Source organism: Sturnus vulgaris, chromosome 20, assembly GCF_052056855.1.
Source record: "Sturnus vulgaris isolate bStuVul1 chromosome 20, bStuVul1.hap1, whole genome shotgun sequence".
Classification (NCBI taxonomy): Eukaryota; Metazoa; Chordata; class Aves; order Passeriformes; family Sturnidae; genus Sturnus; species Sturnus vulgaris.
Window position 1 is genome coordinate 10208009 of NC_142262.1, and position 14655 is coordinate 10222663.

The 14655-nt window shown below is 51.5% G+C and overlaps 1 protein-coding gene across 1 annotated transcript in view; it reads left to right on the forward strand.

The window, feature by feature from the left end:
• Positions 1 to 14655, forward strand: part of LOC106859514 (dynein axonemal heavy chain 9) — a 69543-nt gene that overhangs the window by 6351 nt on the left and 48537 nt on the right. Inside the window, exons 8-15 of the mRNA XM_088176819.1 lie at positions 968 to 1164; positions 1782 to 2200; positions 4169 to 4391; positions 6002 to 6168; positions 7316 to 8186; positions 9212 to 9342; positions 10466 to 10592; positions 13746 to 13898. Of these exons, the coding sequence (XP_088032945.1) occupies positions 968 to 1164; positions 1782 to 2200; positions 4169 to 4391; positions 6002 to 6168; positions 7316 to 8186; positions 9212 to 9342; positions 10466 to 10592; positions 13746 to 13898 (2288 nt within the window). The remainder of the gene's footprint in view (positions 1 to 967; positions 1165 to 1781; positions 2201 to 4168; positions 4392 to 6001; positions 6169 to 7315; positions 8187 to 9211; positions 9343 to 10465; positions 10593 to 13745; positions 13899 to 14655) is intronic.

A 14655-nucleotide genomic window follows, 5' to 3' on the forward strand; every position in this document is an offset into this window, starting at 1 on the left:
CTGCTCGTGCTCCCTCATCCTCCATGGGTGTTCTCTTCTTCCTGGCTTTCCTCTGGTACTGGAGCCTCCAGAAGGGGAGGGTGACTCCATCACTGCTCCTGGATTGCTCAGGGGGAGGGATGGAGGTGACTGTGCACGCTCTGCAAGGGTTAATGGAGGGAGACACTTGAGGCTTCCTCCCACATCTGTGCCTGGACATCAGGCACCTCCCACCCTCCCATGCCCAAAGCAGCAGCCTGGCACCATCTTCCCTCTGTGGGGAGTCTCAAGAGCCAGTTCTGCTCCTGAAAGGCACAAACCAGAGCCCTCAGTCCCTGAGCATTAGTCCTGGGCAGAGGTGAGCTGGGTTCAGGAGTCACCAGCCCAGCCCTCCTTGCTCTGCTGAGAGCAGCTTGTGTGCAGCTAGAGCACATCTCCAGGAATGCTTCCCTTCTGGACGTGGAGGCACAATGAGCTGGAGAATTGCATGCAGTTCTTCACCAGCTTGTTAAAAACTTGCATATGTTGTCACATTTGCATCTGATTTCAGTTTCTGGTTGCTGTTTGGGTTTTTTTTTTGTTGTTTTTTTGGTTTTTTGTTTTTTTCATGCCTTTCACCACTAAATTAAAGAGCCACTTGATTCCTGTTGTTTTTCTCCTGTGCAAGCACTTCCATGCTGGCATTGCTCAGCTCTCAGACTCCCTCTGCATTAGCTGAAGAGCCTGGTCTCTTCAAGCCTTTCCTCCTCAAGATGTTTTCTGGTCCTTAAATCACTTTTGTCTCATCTGTTCCCCACTGTCTTTGGTGGGTACCACAGCACAGCTGGTTTGCCAACACCTCCATGGCTTGTGCAGACACCAGTGAGTGTCTGCCACCACACCCTCCTGCTGTCCCTGCAGGGCATGTGGCATCTTGTCATAGGATATTAGTGGTGGCTCAAGACTCCTTGAAAAAGCAGATCCTGACATCTCTGTTCTTCCCTCCCAGACCCCAAGGCAGGGCTCGCTCCCCTGTTTGAGGTGCAGCTGGATTTGGTGATCCCAGATTTGGTGTTTCACCCTCCCTTGGACCCTGGCACCAACGATGGCTTCTGTGACATGGTGGAAAATCTTCTCCAGGGCATCTTCCACATCTCCTCGCTGGTGCCCCGGCTGGCCACGCACAGCGGCCTCTGCCACTACCAGGTCTGTGCTCTGGGGCTTGCCAGGCTGGGCAGTGAGGAGGTGCCCTGTGCTGCCACATCACTGAGCTCTGCTCTCTCCCCTCCCTTCTTCTCTCCTTTCTCTCTCTCTCTCCTTCCTCTCTCTCTTTCCTTTCTCTCTGCTTTCTCTCGCTCTCTCTTTTCTCTCTGCTTTCTCTCTGCTTTCTCTCTCTCTGCTTTCTCTCCCCTTTCTCTCCTCTGTCCTTTCTCTTCTTTCCACTCTCCTCTTTCTCCTCTCCTGCTCTCCCTTCTGCATTTTCTGTCTCTCCTCTCCTCTCCTCTCCTCTCCTCTCCTCTCCTCTCCTCTCCTCTCCTCTCCTCTCCTCTCCTCTCCTCTCCTCTCCTCTCCTCTCCTCTCCTCTCCTCTCCTCTCCTCTCCTCTCCTCTCCTCTCCTCTCCTCTCCTCTCCTCTCCTCTCCTCTCCTCTCCTCTCCTCTCCTCTCCTCTCCTCTCCTCTCCTCTCCTCTCCTCTCCTCTCCTCTCCTCTCCTCTCCTCTCCTCTCCTCTCCTCTCCTCTCCTCTCCTCTCCTCTCCTCTCCTCTCCTCTCCTCTCCTCTCCTCTCCTCTCCTCTCCTCTCCTCTCCTCTCCTCTCCTCCCAGGCTGACCTGGAGGCCATGTCTGACCTGTGTTCAGCTCGCCAGGAGCTGCTGAGCCGTGCAGGTGCAGCGGTGTCCCTGTGCTGCGAGCACCGCGCGGGGCTGGAGCGATTCTCGCACCTCTTTGGGGAGGACAGGAGGGAGCTGTGCCGCCAGTTCCTGCTCTACGGCCGCGCCCTCACACCCGCAGACCTGCAGGGCCAGCACGGGGTCCCCGAGACGCCACCCACGCTGCAGCAGGTCCGGGAGCACATGGGCTCCTACGAGCAGCTCTACCAGGAGGTGGCCGACATGCAGCCCATCTGCACCTTCCAGGGCTGGCTCAGGCTCGATGCACGGCCCTTCAGGGCAGCCCTGCTCAATGAGATTAAAAGGTGGAGCTTGGTGTTCAAGCAGCACCTCCTGGACCACGTCACGCACAGGTGAGAGCTGGTCCTGCCTCTGCTCCGGGGGCTGTGTGGATTTCTCGTCTTGGCTGGGCTGGGTCATTTCACACTGGTGGCCAGCTCACTTAGAGAATCACGGAATACCTGGCTTGGAAGGGATCCTCAAGGACCATCCAGGGCAGCTCCTGGCCCTGCACAGACACCCCAGCAATCCCACCCTGGGAGCATTGTCCAAATGCTCCTGGAGCTCTGGCAGCCTCAGGGCTGTGACAGCATCCAGAGCTAATACAGGAGCAGGGGAAGGGCCCATGGAGCACAGCAGCTCCATCCATTGCTGTGTCTTCTGTGCCCTGCTCTCTGCTTGTGTGTGAGCTGGGAAGGGACATCACTTGGGAACAGGGACATCCCCTGGTACCCCTGGGAACAGACACATCCCCTGGTACCCCCGGGAACAGGGACATCACTTGGGAACAGGGACATCCCCTGGTACCCCTGGGAACAGACACATCCCCTGGTACCCCCGGGAACAGGGACATCACTTGGGAACAGGGACATCCCCTGGTACCCCGGGAACAGGGACATCCCCCGGCACCCCTGGGAGCAGGGACATCCCCTGGTACCCCTGACATCCCTGAGCTGGTGCCCTGGGACCTGCTGTAGGGCATTAGATGAGGTGTGTGTTTGCCCACTCCTCCTGAGCCAAATAATCCCATTTCTGCCGGGGCTCTGGGCTTGCTTTAATGGATGTGATGGTGACTATCAGTAAATCTGCATTAATGTCATGAGGTTTCTAAAAGCCCATGATTCAGGTAGCCTGGCATGAGCAATCATGGGCAGGTGTGTGCAGACTACAAAAAGGAGCAGTTTAGGCTCCAACCTTTGCATTAACACTTGTTCCTTGCTCTGAAGAGCTGCTGAGATCTGTGCAGGACAGTGCCGTGGGTGATTTTTTGGTTGCAGCTGAAGGGTGTCTTAGGTTGTGGATGCTCCCAGGGGAGTGCTCACAGACATCTGAAGAGGAGGCTGTTGCGTGGGGTGGTGATGTGATCTCTTGTGTGCTTTTCAGCACCATAAATCTGTCTGATAATTTCTTTGCAAAGAAGTTTTGTGTGGCAGAGAGCATTTAAGAGCTGTTATTGAGAGTTCCTGACTCAGCAGTTTAGTCTTTATTAGGTGAAGTATTTAAAGATACTTTTAGGTCCAGCAGCATCCAGAGAATTTAAGCAGGCACTTAAAATGTGTTTTGGGATCCAGGAGCCCATTGTTCTTCTGCTGAAAGTGCCCAGTAGCTGGAGAGGTTAAGAACAGGATAAGCAGGTGAGGAAATGTGCCCCGAACACTCTCCTATCTGTGATGGTTTACGGCTCAAGGGCTTTGACAGACAGGGATCTTGAAGTCCTGGAGGGATTTTTTTTTTTCTTCCCACAAATGTCCAGTTGCTTTTCTAAACTGCTGTGAATTTGCATCACCTGCAGGAGAGAGCTGCCCTGTGAAGAGAGGCAGTGCATGAAGGACAATCCCTGTTTGTTACAGGTTTGAAATGTGTCAGGTTCACATGGGGAGCTCGGGTTCTTGTCGTAGAAGAGATGGGGTGAAAAGTGTCACAGAATCCCAGAATGGTTTGGGTTGGAAGGGACCTTAAAGTTCAACTCACTCCACCCCTGCCATGGCAGGGACACCTCCCACTGTCCCAGGCTGCTCCAAGCCCCAATGTCCAACCTGGCCTTGGGCACTGCCAGGGATCCAGGGGCAGCCACAGCTGCTCTGGGCACCTGTAAAAACTCCCAGTAAAAACTGTCCTCTCAAATATTCCTGAACTCTCTGCCTCTGCTCAGGTACTCTGTCTCCAACTTGACAAGTCCCAACCTGCCTTTCTGTTCCTTGAAGGAAACTGTACCACATCCAGGGATACCTTGGAGCAGGAATTCCAGTTCTGAGGCTGGATATTCATTCCAGAGGAACTGCTCTCATCTTGTGCTTCCTTCCCTGCTTTGTACTCTACAGCTTGGCTGACCTGGACGAGTTCATCCAAACAACTGAGAAAGGTTTGAGCAGAAAGGTGGAGAAAGGTGACTCTGGTGGCTTGGTGGAGGTCATGGGTCACCTGCTGGCTGTGAAGGAACGTCACAGTGCCACTGATGCCATGTTTGAGCCCCTGAAGGAAACCATTGAGCTGCTGAGGAGCTATGAGCAGCAGCTGCCTGAAGAAGTCCACCAGCAGCTGGAGGTGGGTGAGGGCTTGTGGTAGACACAGCAGCTTGCCCAGGAGCAGCAGTCAAAGGGAGCAGGAGTGGAGGAGCATCCCAGGGATGTTCAAGGCCCTGCTCCCTGGCATTAGAGGGCCTCAGTGGGCAGTGTTTTGCTATTGCAGGATGTGCCTTAATAGCTCTAAGTGGTACATTGAGTTACATTGAGATTTTTCTTTTAAAGCAGAGATTAAGCCTTTTGTTATGTGTGAAAAACATGGAATTGCTTGCTCCAACTCCCAGCGATTACTCTTGAAAAATAGTTATTGCATTTTCAAATCCATCTGTTAATTAGGTTGAATTATAATTATTTTTAAATAAGCTGGTTCTTGGCAGCTCTGGAGATGGGAAGGATAATGTTGGCAGAGGAGCTGCCTTCTCACAGGGCTTCAGTCCTCCTCTGGGTCAAGACCACCAGGTCTGCTTTACCCAGTGGACATCCCTGGGAGCAGGTTATGAAAATATTTTGGCATCTCTCCACATCTGGCTCTCATGATTCAGTTTTTTGGGAATTCCTTTCGTTTCTGCAAAAGGGACCATGAGATGAAGGTTGTAAGAGATGGTGAGGTGCCCAGCCAGTGTTGGGGGACAGAGACAAGCCCTGCCAGCAATGTCTTCATCCACATAAACCCCAGAGTGTGGGGAACCCAGCTCCACTAAATCCCCCAGCCTGGGAGCTGCTGGTGTGTGCCTGCTTGTGCAAATACCTTCAAATAACTGATTTCCTTTCCTGATGGATGAGAGGAGGGTATTGTGCAGCCATCCAGATGCAGAACAGCAAAAGAATTGTTTTTTCTGGCGAGTGACAGCGACACTTGTGTGTGAATGATTCATTCCCTCCTGTATGGAGTGGGAAAAGCAGGAGTTCCTCTGGGCTCCTCTCCCTCCATGGTGCTGGAGATGGATGGCCTGGAGCTGCTGTTTGGTAGGAAAAGAAGGAAGCAGCTCTGTGTGTGGCCATGGATAGTGATTTCTACTGAGACTGTAATGCAAAATGCCAGGAAGAGATCCCTCAGGAGGGGCTGGCCCCACCCTGGCCATCTCTGCTGCCTCAGAGCTGCCTGCAGCTATTTCCCTTCCTTCCATGCTGGGTCTCCATTAATCTCCTCAAGAGTGTGAACTGGGATGGAGAGGAACCCAAAGCCTTTCCTGTGGGCTTGCACAGCACATGGAGAAGAGGAGACCTGGGGACAGCAGAGCCCTTGGCAATGATGGAATTGTCAGGGTTGGAAAAGACCTTTAAGATCATAAAATCTCACCATCCCCCCAGCACCACCACCATGATCAGCACTGAACCATGTCCCCAGGTGCCACATTCACAGGGTTTTGAACACTTCTGGGGATGGTGAACTCCAAACCTCACTGGACAGCCTGTTCTGATGCTTTACAATCAAAAGCAAACTTTTTTCCTCATATCCAGTCTAAAACTACCCAGGCATGATTTGGGCCATCCCAACCACCCTCCCTTTCAGTTTTGGCCGTGGGTTCTGTCTCTTTTCCCCTTCTGTGGCTATCCATGAGCAGGTATCACCCCCCCAGAGCCCATCCTGCCTCCCAGCAGTGCCATTGGAGCTCCTGCCTTCTCCTGCAGGAGCTGCCAGAGAAGTGGAGCCAGGTGAAGAAGCTGGCAGAGGCTGTGAAGCAGCAGGTGGCCCCTCTGCAGGCCAGCGAGGTGACAGCCCTGCGCCAGAGCTGCGCTGCCTTCGACGCCCAGCAGCTGCGGCTGCGCGAGCGCTTCGGCAGGGAAGCGCCCTTCAGGTACTGCTGCCTAGAGGAGCTGGAACACAGGCTAGGCAGAGTCAAGGGGAATAAAATGGGTATTTATTGAGGGGCCTTCAAAGGCCACACCCTGGCAGTGCCAGTGCCACAGTCGTGGCCCTGCCTGGATGGCTCCGAGGTGGAAGCAGAACAGAGCTTGGGCACGAGATCTCACATTTTTATAGGTTTTAATCCATTTGCATACAGAAGTCAACTGTCCAATTGATAGCTTCAAATCATGAAGTTTCATCCTCCTTGCTTGCCTGCCCACCCTCCTCTTTTCACATTGTTTATGCTTAGGGCCTGAAGTTTGAAGAGATTGTCCTGAGTCCCCAGCTGGAATAGGAACTGTTTTGTCTTCACCACCCAAGTACAACAAAAAGCACACCCAGGCAGAACAGAAGAACTTAAAACTTAAGGCATCAGCATCACATGAATCCCCAGAGAAAAAAAGCTCATCCCTGTGATGCCTTGGAGTGATCTAGTGCCACCCAGAACAAAGGCTAGGCAGAGCTAGAGAATAAAGTGGGGATTTATTAAAGGCCTTCAACAGATACACCTGGGGCAGTCAAAGCCTCCCAGAGGCTACGCCCAGAATGGACAATGGTCACAAGTGTTTCAGACAATTATAAGTTTGGTCACATAGACCAAACATATTAGGGGTTAATCCTCCAGTTACAGCTTCAATTAATAAAGTTATATTCCCCCATTTTTCTCCCTCCCAATTCATTTTTGTTTATATTTTTGGGGGCCTGAGGCTGTGGTCTGTCTTTGGATCCCAGCCCAGAGGAATTGTTTTGTCTGACCAAAATGTGGAAACAGTTAACTACACTTTATATGGAGTTCAGAGTTATGCACTAATGCACTACAGGATTTGAAAAATATAAAAGCTAAAATCTTATTGCATCACCTGTATGTTCTGGTGATCCACAGATCCCCCCCCTGCTCACAGCCTGCTGTGCCTGCAGTGCTGTGTCCCTGGGAAGAGCTTGGGTTTGGGTGGTGTCACCAGTGCCACATGGCTCAGCCATCAGGGTGTAGTAGAGACCTCTCATCTCTCCCATGGCTCTCAGAGGCTCTGTCTGTTTCATAGGCTCTTTAGAAGTTGTTACAATATCACTTATGAAGAATAAACGTTTATTTCTAGGTTTGACACTGAAAAGCCTTATGAACTGCTGGATGCAAAGCACAAGGAGATTAAACAGATGGAGTCAGCCATGACCTCAATTTGTGAATCAGCTGGTCTGTTTGAAGTCATGGTGCCAGAGTATAAACAACTGAAGCAGTGCAGGAAGGAGCTGTGTCTTCTCAAAGAGCTCTGGGACATGATCTCCCTGGTGAACAGCAGCCTCCAGGACTGGCAGACCACCAAATGGGTGGATATTAACGTGGAGAGCATGGATCTGGAGTGCAAAAGGTTTGCAAGAGAGATTCGGAATTTGGATAAGGAAATGAGGGCATGGGATGCTTTCAGTGGGCTGGACAGCAAGGTGAAGAACATGCTGACAGCCCTGAAGGCTGTGGCTGAGCTTCAAAATCCTGCCATCAGGGAAAGGCACTGGAACCAGCTGATGCAGGTGACAGGTGTGAGGTTTGTGATGGACTCGGACACCACCCTGGCTGACCTGCTTAGGCTCAACCTGCATGAGTTTGAGGGGGAGGTCCATGGCATTGTGGACAAAGCAGTGCGAGAGATGAGCATGGAGAAGGTGCTGAAGGAGCTGAGGGTCACTTGGAGCTCCAGGGAGTTTCAGTACGAGCCTCACCCCCGCACCAACATCCCCTTGCTGAAGTCAGATGAGGAGCTCATTGAAACTCTAGAAGACAACCAGGTGCAGCTGCAGAATTTAATGTCATCCAAATGCATTGCTTTCTTCCTGGAGGAGGTGTGTGCCTGGCAGAGGAAGCTCTCCACCGCTGACTCTGTCATGGCCCTGTGGTTCGAGGTGCAGCGCACCTGGTCTCACCTGGAGAGCATTTTCATAGGCTCGGGAGACATCCGGGCCCAGCTGCCCCAGGTATGAGCCCCCAAATCCCACACTGCTTGCTTGGGAAGTGCTGAAGAAGAGGCTCCGTTATTAAATGGGGTTATTTATAGTGCCAAATTCCCCAAAGCAGGGCTGTTCTCCTGCTGCCTCACTCCTCTGGGGGTTCTCTCAGTGGGTTGTTCCCCCAGGATGTTTTTGTACCCCAGGCTGATCTTCTCCCTTGTACCACTGCATGGCAAACACAGAGCTCCTGGGGCTGAGTGAGAGCTGCTGCCTTCCTTCAGTGCTGCAGTGTGTTCCCTCTTCCTTCAGAGGGGAGAGGACCAAGACCATTACTCAGACACTGCAAATCATCAAACAGAGCTGGCCCAGGCAGCTTTGGCAGCTTTCCCTCCCTGTCCTTCCACGCTGGTGCTGGGGGAGAGCAGCTTTCCTGCTCCTGCTCTGGGGGGCTCCTCAGGGTGCCTCCAGCCTGTTGCAATAAGCAGCTGGGACTCAGTTTCTTCATGCAGGAAAAGCCAATTCTTTATTCACATAACTCATTTTTATACAGTTTTTACAGAGCTGGTGTTGAACTCCCATTGGCTAGGAGTTTTCTTGCCACCTAATTCATTGGTTAGGAAGGGTTTTGTGTGTACGTGCTAAGACTCTCACTCAGATGTTTACATCTCTTCTTCACTGATTCTCATGGGACAGATCTTTTGTTTATGCAGGTGCACATTTATTTTCTTACCAGAATGGATTGTTGTGTGCTTTTCATTCCCAAGGTTGTTTCATGTGAGGACCTAGCTAGCTGCACTTAGAAGTAACAGGCTAGCTGGTAATTTTAACAGAGCAAGGCCTGATTTTATAAGGCTTTTCTTTTATGACATCTTGTACCTGTGTACAACAGCAGCCCAGCTCCCAGTGTAATTGCAGGCTCAGAGCTGAGGAGGAACGTGCTTTCACTGGTGAGGGAGGAGCTTCCCCCTCACCCCAAAGACAGGGGATGGGATCTCTCAGCACACCATCAGAGCATTGCTGTCACCTTTGTGTCCCTTTGTGTCCTTTTGTAGGACTCCAGACGTTTTGAAGGCATTGATGTGGATTTTAAAGAACTGGCCTATGAAGTTCAGAAAACCCCAAATGTAGTTGAAGCCACCAATAAGCCAGGTCTGTCCCAGCAGCTGGAGGACATCCAGAGTAGGTAGGTAGAGCATCAGTCCCAGGATTTTGTCAGACTGGAATGAGCCATAAGGAGTTGGTTGAAGCTGTGCCCTGAGGCTTTTTCTGAGGCTGTGCTTCCTCTGCAGTCACAAATCTCCAGTTTTTCTGATCTTTCTCAAGTTTTTGTATTTGTGACCCATCACCCAGTGAGGGTGGGCAGGCCCTGGCACAGGGTGCCCAGAGCAGCTGTGGCTGCCCCTGGATCCCTGGCAGTGCCCAAGGCCAGGTTGGACACTGGGGCTTGGAGCAGCCTGGGACAGTGGGAGGTGTCCCTGCCATGGCAGGGGTGGCACTGGATGAGCTCTGGGGCCCCTCCCAACCCCTATGCTTCTGTTATTCTGTGATATTTGCAGCAGACCACAGCCCATCTAATTTACAAAATTATCTGTGTACCCTTGACATGAGGCATAACACAGCTCCCTGAGACAGACCTGAGTGCCCTGAGATGGAGACACTTCTGACTTAACATAAAATCTGCCTGAAAAACACTTCAAAGTCCGTGCTAAGCTGTTGTGTCAGTAGCAGCTCTCCATTTCAAATAAAGATTTGATTTTATTTTCAATCGAACAAGGCCAATGTTCCTCACAGAGAATGTTATTTAGGAACTTTGTAAGCTCAGCAGCAGTTTAGCATGTGAACACTGCAAGATTCATTTTAGATCGGAGCAAACAACTTTCCTTTCATGCTTTGCAAACACAAAAAGCTGAGTTGGTTGGAATCAGACTTTAAAATGTGGCTCATTAGAATAAAAGCAGTTCTGGAAATGTTCATCCCAGTGGATGCCACCACCTGTGGCAGCTCCGAGCTTGTCTAAAGCAGTGGGGCAGACTGCAAACCTTTCCAACCTCTCCTTCCACTTGTGCTTCTGCTTTTTGATGAGGCTGCCCCAGCTCTTGGGTGTTTGACCCCTGGAGCAGAGAGTGAGCTGTGAGTTCCCTGTGCTTTGTGGATCTGTTCAGGGCTGTGGGAAGGAGCAGCCTGCAGGCTCAGCCCGTGCCTGGCATTTCCCCATGGTGGGGAGAACCTGCCCAAAAAGCCAAAGGGCAGCATGGAGCATGGCAGGGATTTACCCACCTGTCCTGGGCTCTGCTTTGTCTCCCCAGGTTGTCTCTGTGTGAGAAGGCTTTGGCTGAATATTTGGACATGAAAAGGTTGGCCTTTCCCAGATTTTACTTCATTTCTTCTGCAGATTTACTGGATATTCTTTCCAACGGCACCAACCCACATTTGGTAAGGCTTGTACTGCATCACCTTTGTGTTTTCCAGTGGAAGGTGTTGTCCTGGGACTCTCCTTTCTGGAGTGATTTTCTCCCCGCCATGTGATTAACAACTCTTTCACAGCTGATCTCCATTGTCATCGCTGACAGGCAGCCTTGCCCTGATCTAACCCTAGTGATGCTCGTGGCAGGTTCAGAGAGCACTCCCATGGGTTTTGTGCCATAAAAACAGTGGCTTTGTTTCTGCTGGGATACAGTGAGGTTGCAGGAAAACGACTTTCTCAAAGATCTCATCCAAAACTTGTTGCTGACCTTGGATCCCAGCCTGGGATGCCACCAAAGAAAGAGCCCCAGGCTGGTCGTTCCAGTGTGGGAGTGTTGATCACTGGGCTTGTAGAGGGCTGTGTTTTTAGGCAGAAGAGGCAATTTCCAGTAAGTGCCTCTTCCTTTCCCCTGCAAAGCCTTTGGGCTGAGCTGCTGGCAGGGCAGGGAGGAGCACAGCCTGCAGCAGGTGAGCAGCTGCTGGTCAGCCAGGGGCTGTGGCTCAGGGCCAGGGGGTGTCTGAGCCTGCCCTGGATTTCTGGGATGGGGTCTGAATCCAGGTGTGGGGAATCCCCCCAGATCTACCATTGCTGCTCCTGGCTCAGCAGGATTGCTGGGTCATCCCAAGGGGGAGCTGGCAGTAACCTTCCTGTTGTAAGAAATGGCTTCAGAGTCCCCTTCCCCCCATTCCCTGGGATCAGAACCCTCTGTCCCCATGGGCAGATTCAGAGGATTCAGTCCTGCAGGTGCTTTTCCATGTGGAGCTGCTGTCAGGAAACCTCAGCCACTTAGCCTGGCAGTGCCATGCCCTGACCAGCCTGCTTTGGGAAGCATCACTAATCCTAAGGTTGGTGTGGAAACCAAATCAACATGTTCACAGCAAATGGAGGCTGTTGGCTAAGGAATCAATTCCTTATTCCACCTTTTAGCAGAGAGCAATCTCAGCCTCCTGAAGCTTTTCCTCATTTTCAACATTTGTGTCAGCACGTGGATGGGGCAGGCTTGGAAATGCTCTTGTTGCCACTAACCTTTAACTCTGCTTGGATGTGTTTGCTGCTGCTGGGTGATTTCAGCCCACAGAGTGTCATAAATACACAGCTGATTGATGCTTAAAATGGAGAGAGAGAAAGAAAATACAGGAAGCAGAGAAAAGCTGCTGTGTTGAAATGCTCCATGGAGTAAGGAGAAATTCCTGGTGCTTTCTGTTATTCAAAACTATTTGCAGTAAAATCAAAGTAAATGTCAGGCAGGATCATACACGGATACGCTCTCAGCCTTTCCACTGTAGTTTCAAAGCCTGATAATTCCTAAAGGAGGATTAAATAGACAATGATATTATCCACTTGAACTGGATATTGAGCTGGTGCAGATTCAGGTGCATTCCAGGCTCTGGGGGCAGAATTGGATGGAGTGCTGGAGCACAGCCAAGGCCCTGCAGAGCAGCCAGGGACTGGGAATAGACAGTGGGGATGGCTGAGCCTGCCCACTTGCAGGTGTAAAACAGGATTCCCTGGTTTATGTGAGATTTGGAAGGATGTGTGCTTGCCCTGGTGGGGAAGCTGAGTGTCCATTGCTTCTGGATCCACTTGGCACCACCTGGGAAGAACCTGATGGGCTGTGGCCCCCTGTGGGACAGCTCCTGAGGAGGGGTTGGAATCTTCAGTGGGACAGGGAGTGAGAACTGGACAGACAAGCCACAGGATGGATCACAGGACAGCCTGAGCTGAAGGGGACCCACCAGGATCATCAAATCCAGCTCCTGGCTGTGCACAGACCCCCCAACAGCCCCACCCTGGGCATCCCTGGCAGTGCTGTCCAAGCCTGGGCAGTGCCCAACACCCTCTGGGGGAAGAACATTTCCCAAAATCCAACATAAATCTCTTATGGCACAGCTCCAGCTTCAGATTCTGTCCCTGTCAGAGGTTAGAGTTGCCCTCGAGAGGAGCTGCAGCCCTGCTGAGCTCTGCCCTCAGTCTCCTTTTCTCCTCTGAACAGGCCCAGTGCCCTCAGCTGTTCCCCCTGTGGCCCCTCCAGACCTTTCCCATCCCTGCCACTCTCTAATGCTTTAACATCTTTTTGAAATTGTGGTGCCCAAAGTGCCCCCAGGACTGGAGGTGGGGGTGCCCCAGCCCAGAGCAGAGTGGGACAATCCCCTCCCTCCCCTGGCTGCCCATGATACCCCCAGGACAGGGATGTCCCTCCTGGCTCAGATCCAGCTGGCCATGGACCAGCACTCCCAGGTCCCTTTCCATGGCACTGCTTTCCAGCCTCTCCTTCCCCAATGCTCCCAGCTTTCCCTGAAAGCAGGAGAGCAGCAGGAAGTAGAGGCTGTTCTCTTTTCCCATCCTGCCTGTGGAGTTTGTCCATCTCTGTCTCAGTTGTGTCAGGGGCAGCACCTGGCTGGGACAGCTCTGTGGGATTTCCTGTGGGATTGTGGCTGTGTGTGGCACAGGGATGTGGCTGGGTGTGATGTCGTGCTCCAGAAGCTCTGGTGACCTCTCAGCTCCCACAGGCACGTGCTGGTGTTGGCAGCCTCGGGCGCTGTGCCAGTGTTTCCCCTTTGGCTTTGCAAACACAGCCTGGTGTGAACAGGACAGCACTGAATCCTTCTGGAAAGTACTTTTGCCTGAGATGGGAGTTTTGTCTGGGTCTCAGGCACAAAAAAAATGTATCTGGCTTCTCCATGGAGGAAAATTCTGGACTTTTCTTTGGCACAGAATTGATTTCTAGGAGGGAAAAAAATCAGAAAATTTCCTAGTGAGAAAAACTTTCCAGTGCTGAGAACAGGACAAGGGGGAGCCAGGGAGAATAGCACTACCTGCAGGGGAATTGGGACTTGGGGATTGGATGTGTTTGGATGTTTCTGTGCTTTTGCCCTCTCTGGAACATCTCAGGATCTATCAGGGCCTGCCTGTTCTCTAAATGAGGTACAAGTAATTGGAAATACTGAGAAGGACAGCAGCAGGCTCGTGTTGGCAGCATCCTGGCCATGAGTGAGAAGATGTGGTGCTGCCAACATGTCCAAGTCATGCTTAGTGAGCAGGATTGAGGCTGTCACACCTTTGCTGCTCTCTGCTCTGCCTGTCCTGTCTCCCTCACTTTATTTACACAATTCTTTTTGCAGGTGCAGCGTCACCTTTCCAAACTCTTTGACAACTTGGCCAAGCTGAAATTCCAGGTGGACTCTGAGCAGAAGACAACCAAGGTTGGCCTGGGAATGTACAGTAGAGAGGAGGAATATGTGCAGTTCAGTGAGCCCTGTGACTGCAGTGGGCAGGTGAGAGGGGAGCCCTTGTCTGTCCAAGCTGCTCCCACACCCCTTGGGGGAACATCCCTGGCCAAGATCTTGTGGAGTTCTGCACTGCCTCTATGAGAAAAGCTGGAAAAGGTGGTGTGGACCTTAATCCTTGTTCACACCACAGCTCTAGTCCTGCTCTGGATGGGTCCTTACAGCTCATGGTGTGAGGAAGGGCTGTGGCCTATTCTTCATTGGGCTTTTAAATTTTAATTTCTGAAAGATGTTTTGAAGATTACTCTTACCCTCCTAGTTGGGATTAAATTATTCCATAGTACTTCTGCACTGATACCTTTGAAAAGAAAAAGATTTTTCTCCTGTTTTCCAAATCTCTCTTAGGACGAGTCGAAGTACAAAATTTAAGAATCAAATTACTGCTCAGCTTTTCTGTCCCTGTAGCTGCACTTTTCTCCATGGAGTATTATAGGAAGCTAAAGTTGGTAATACCAGCTCTGAGCTCCCTAGTGATGGCACTTGGCATTTAAACTCTGCTCTCAGAGAGGACTTAGCCTGTGAAATACTAAATTCAGCAGGAATTGTGTTCCCAGCATTCTCTTGCTGCTGGCAGATTGTGCTCCAGTCCCACGGGTGACTGTCATGGCCTGGAGCTGGAACATGCTGAGCTAAATTGTTCCTCTGTGGAGTTCAGTTTGGTTCCTCCTACAGCTGGATTTCCACAAAACCTCCCTTGGTGTGTGGAAAGAGATGCTGATGCTGCAGGAGCAGAAATGGCTGAGTC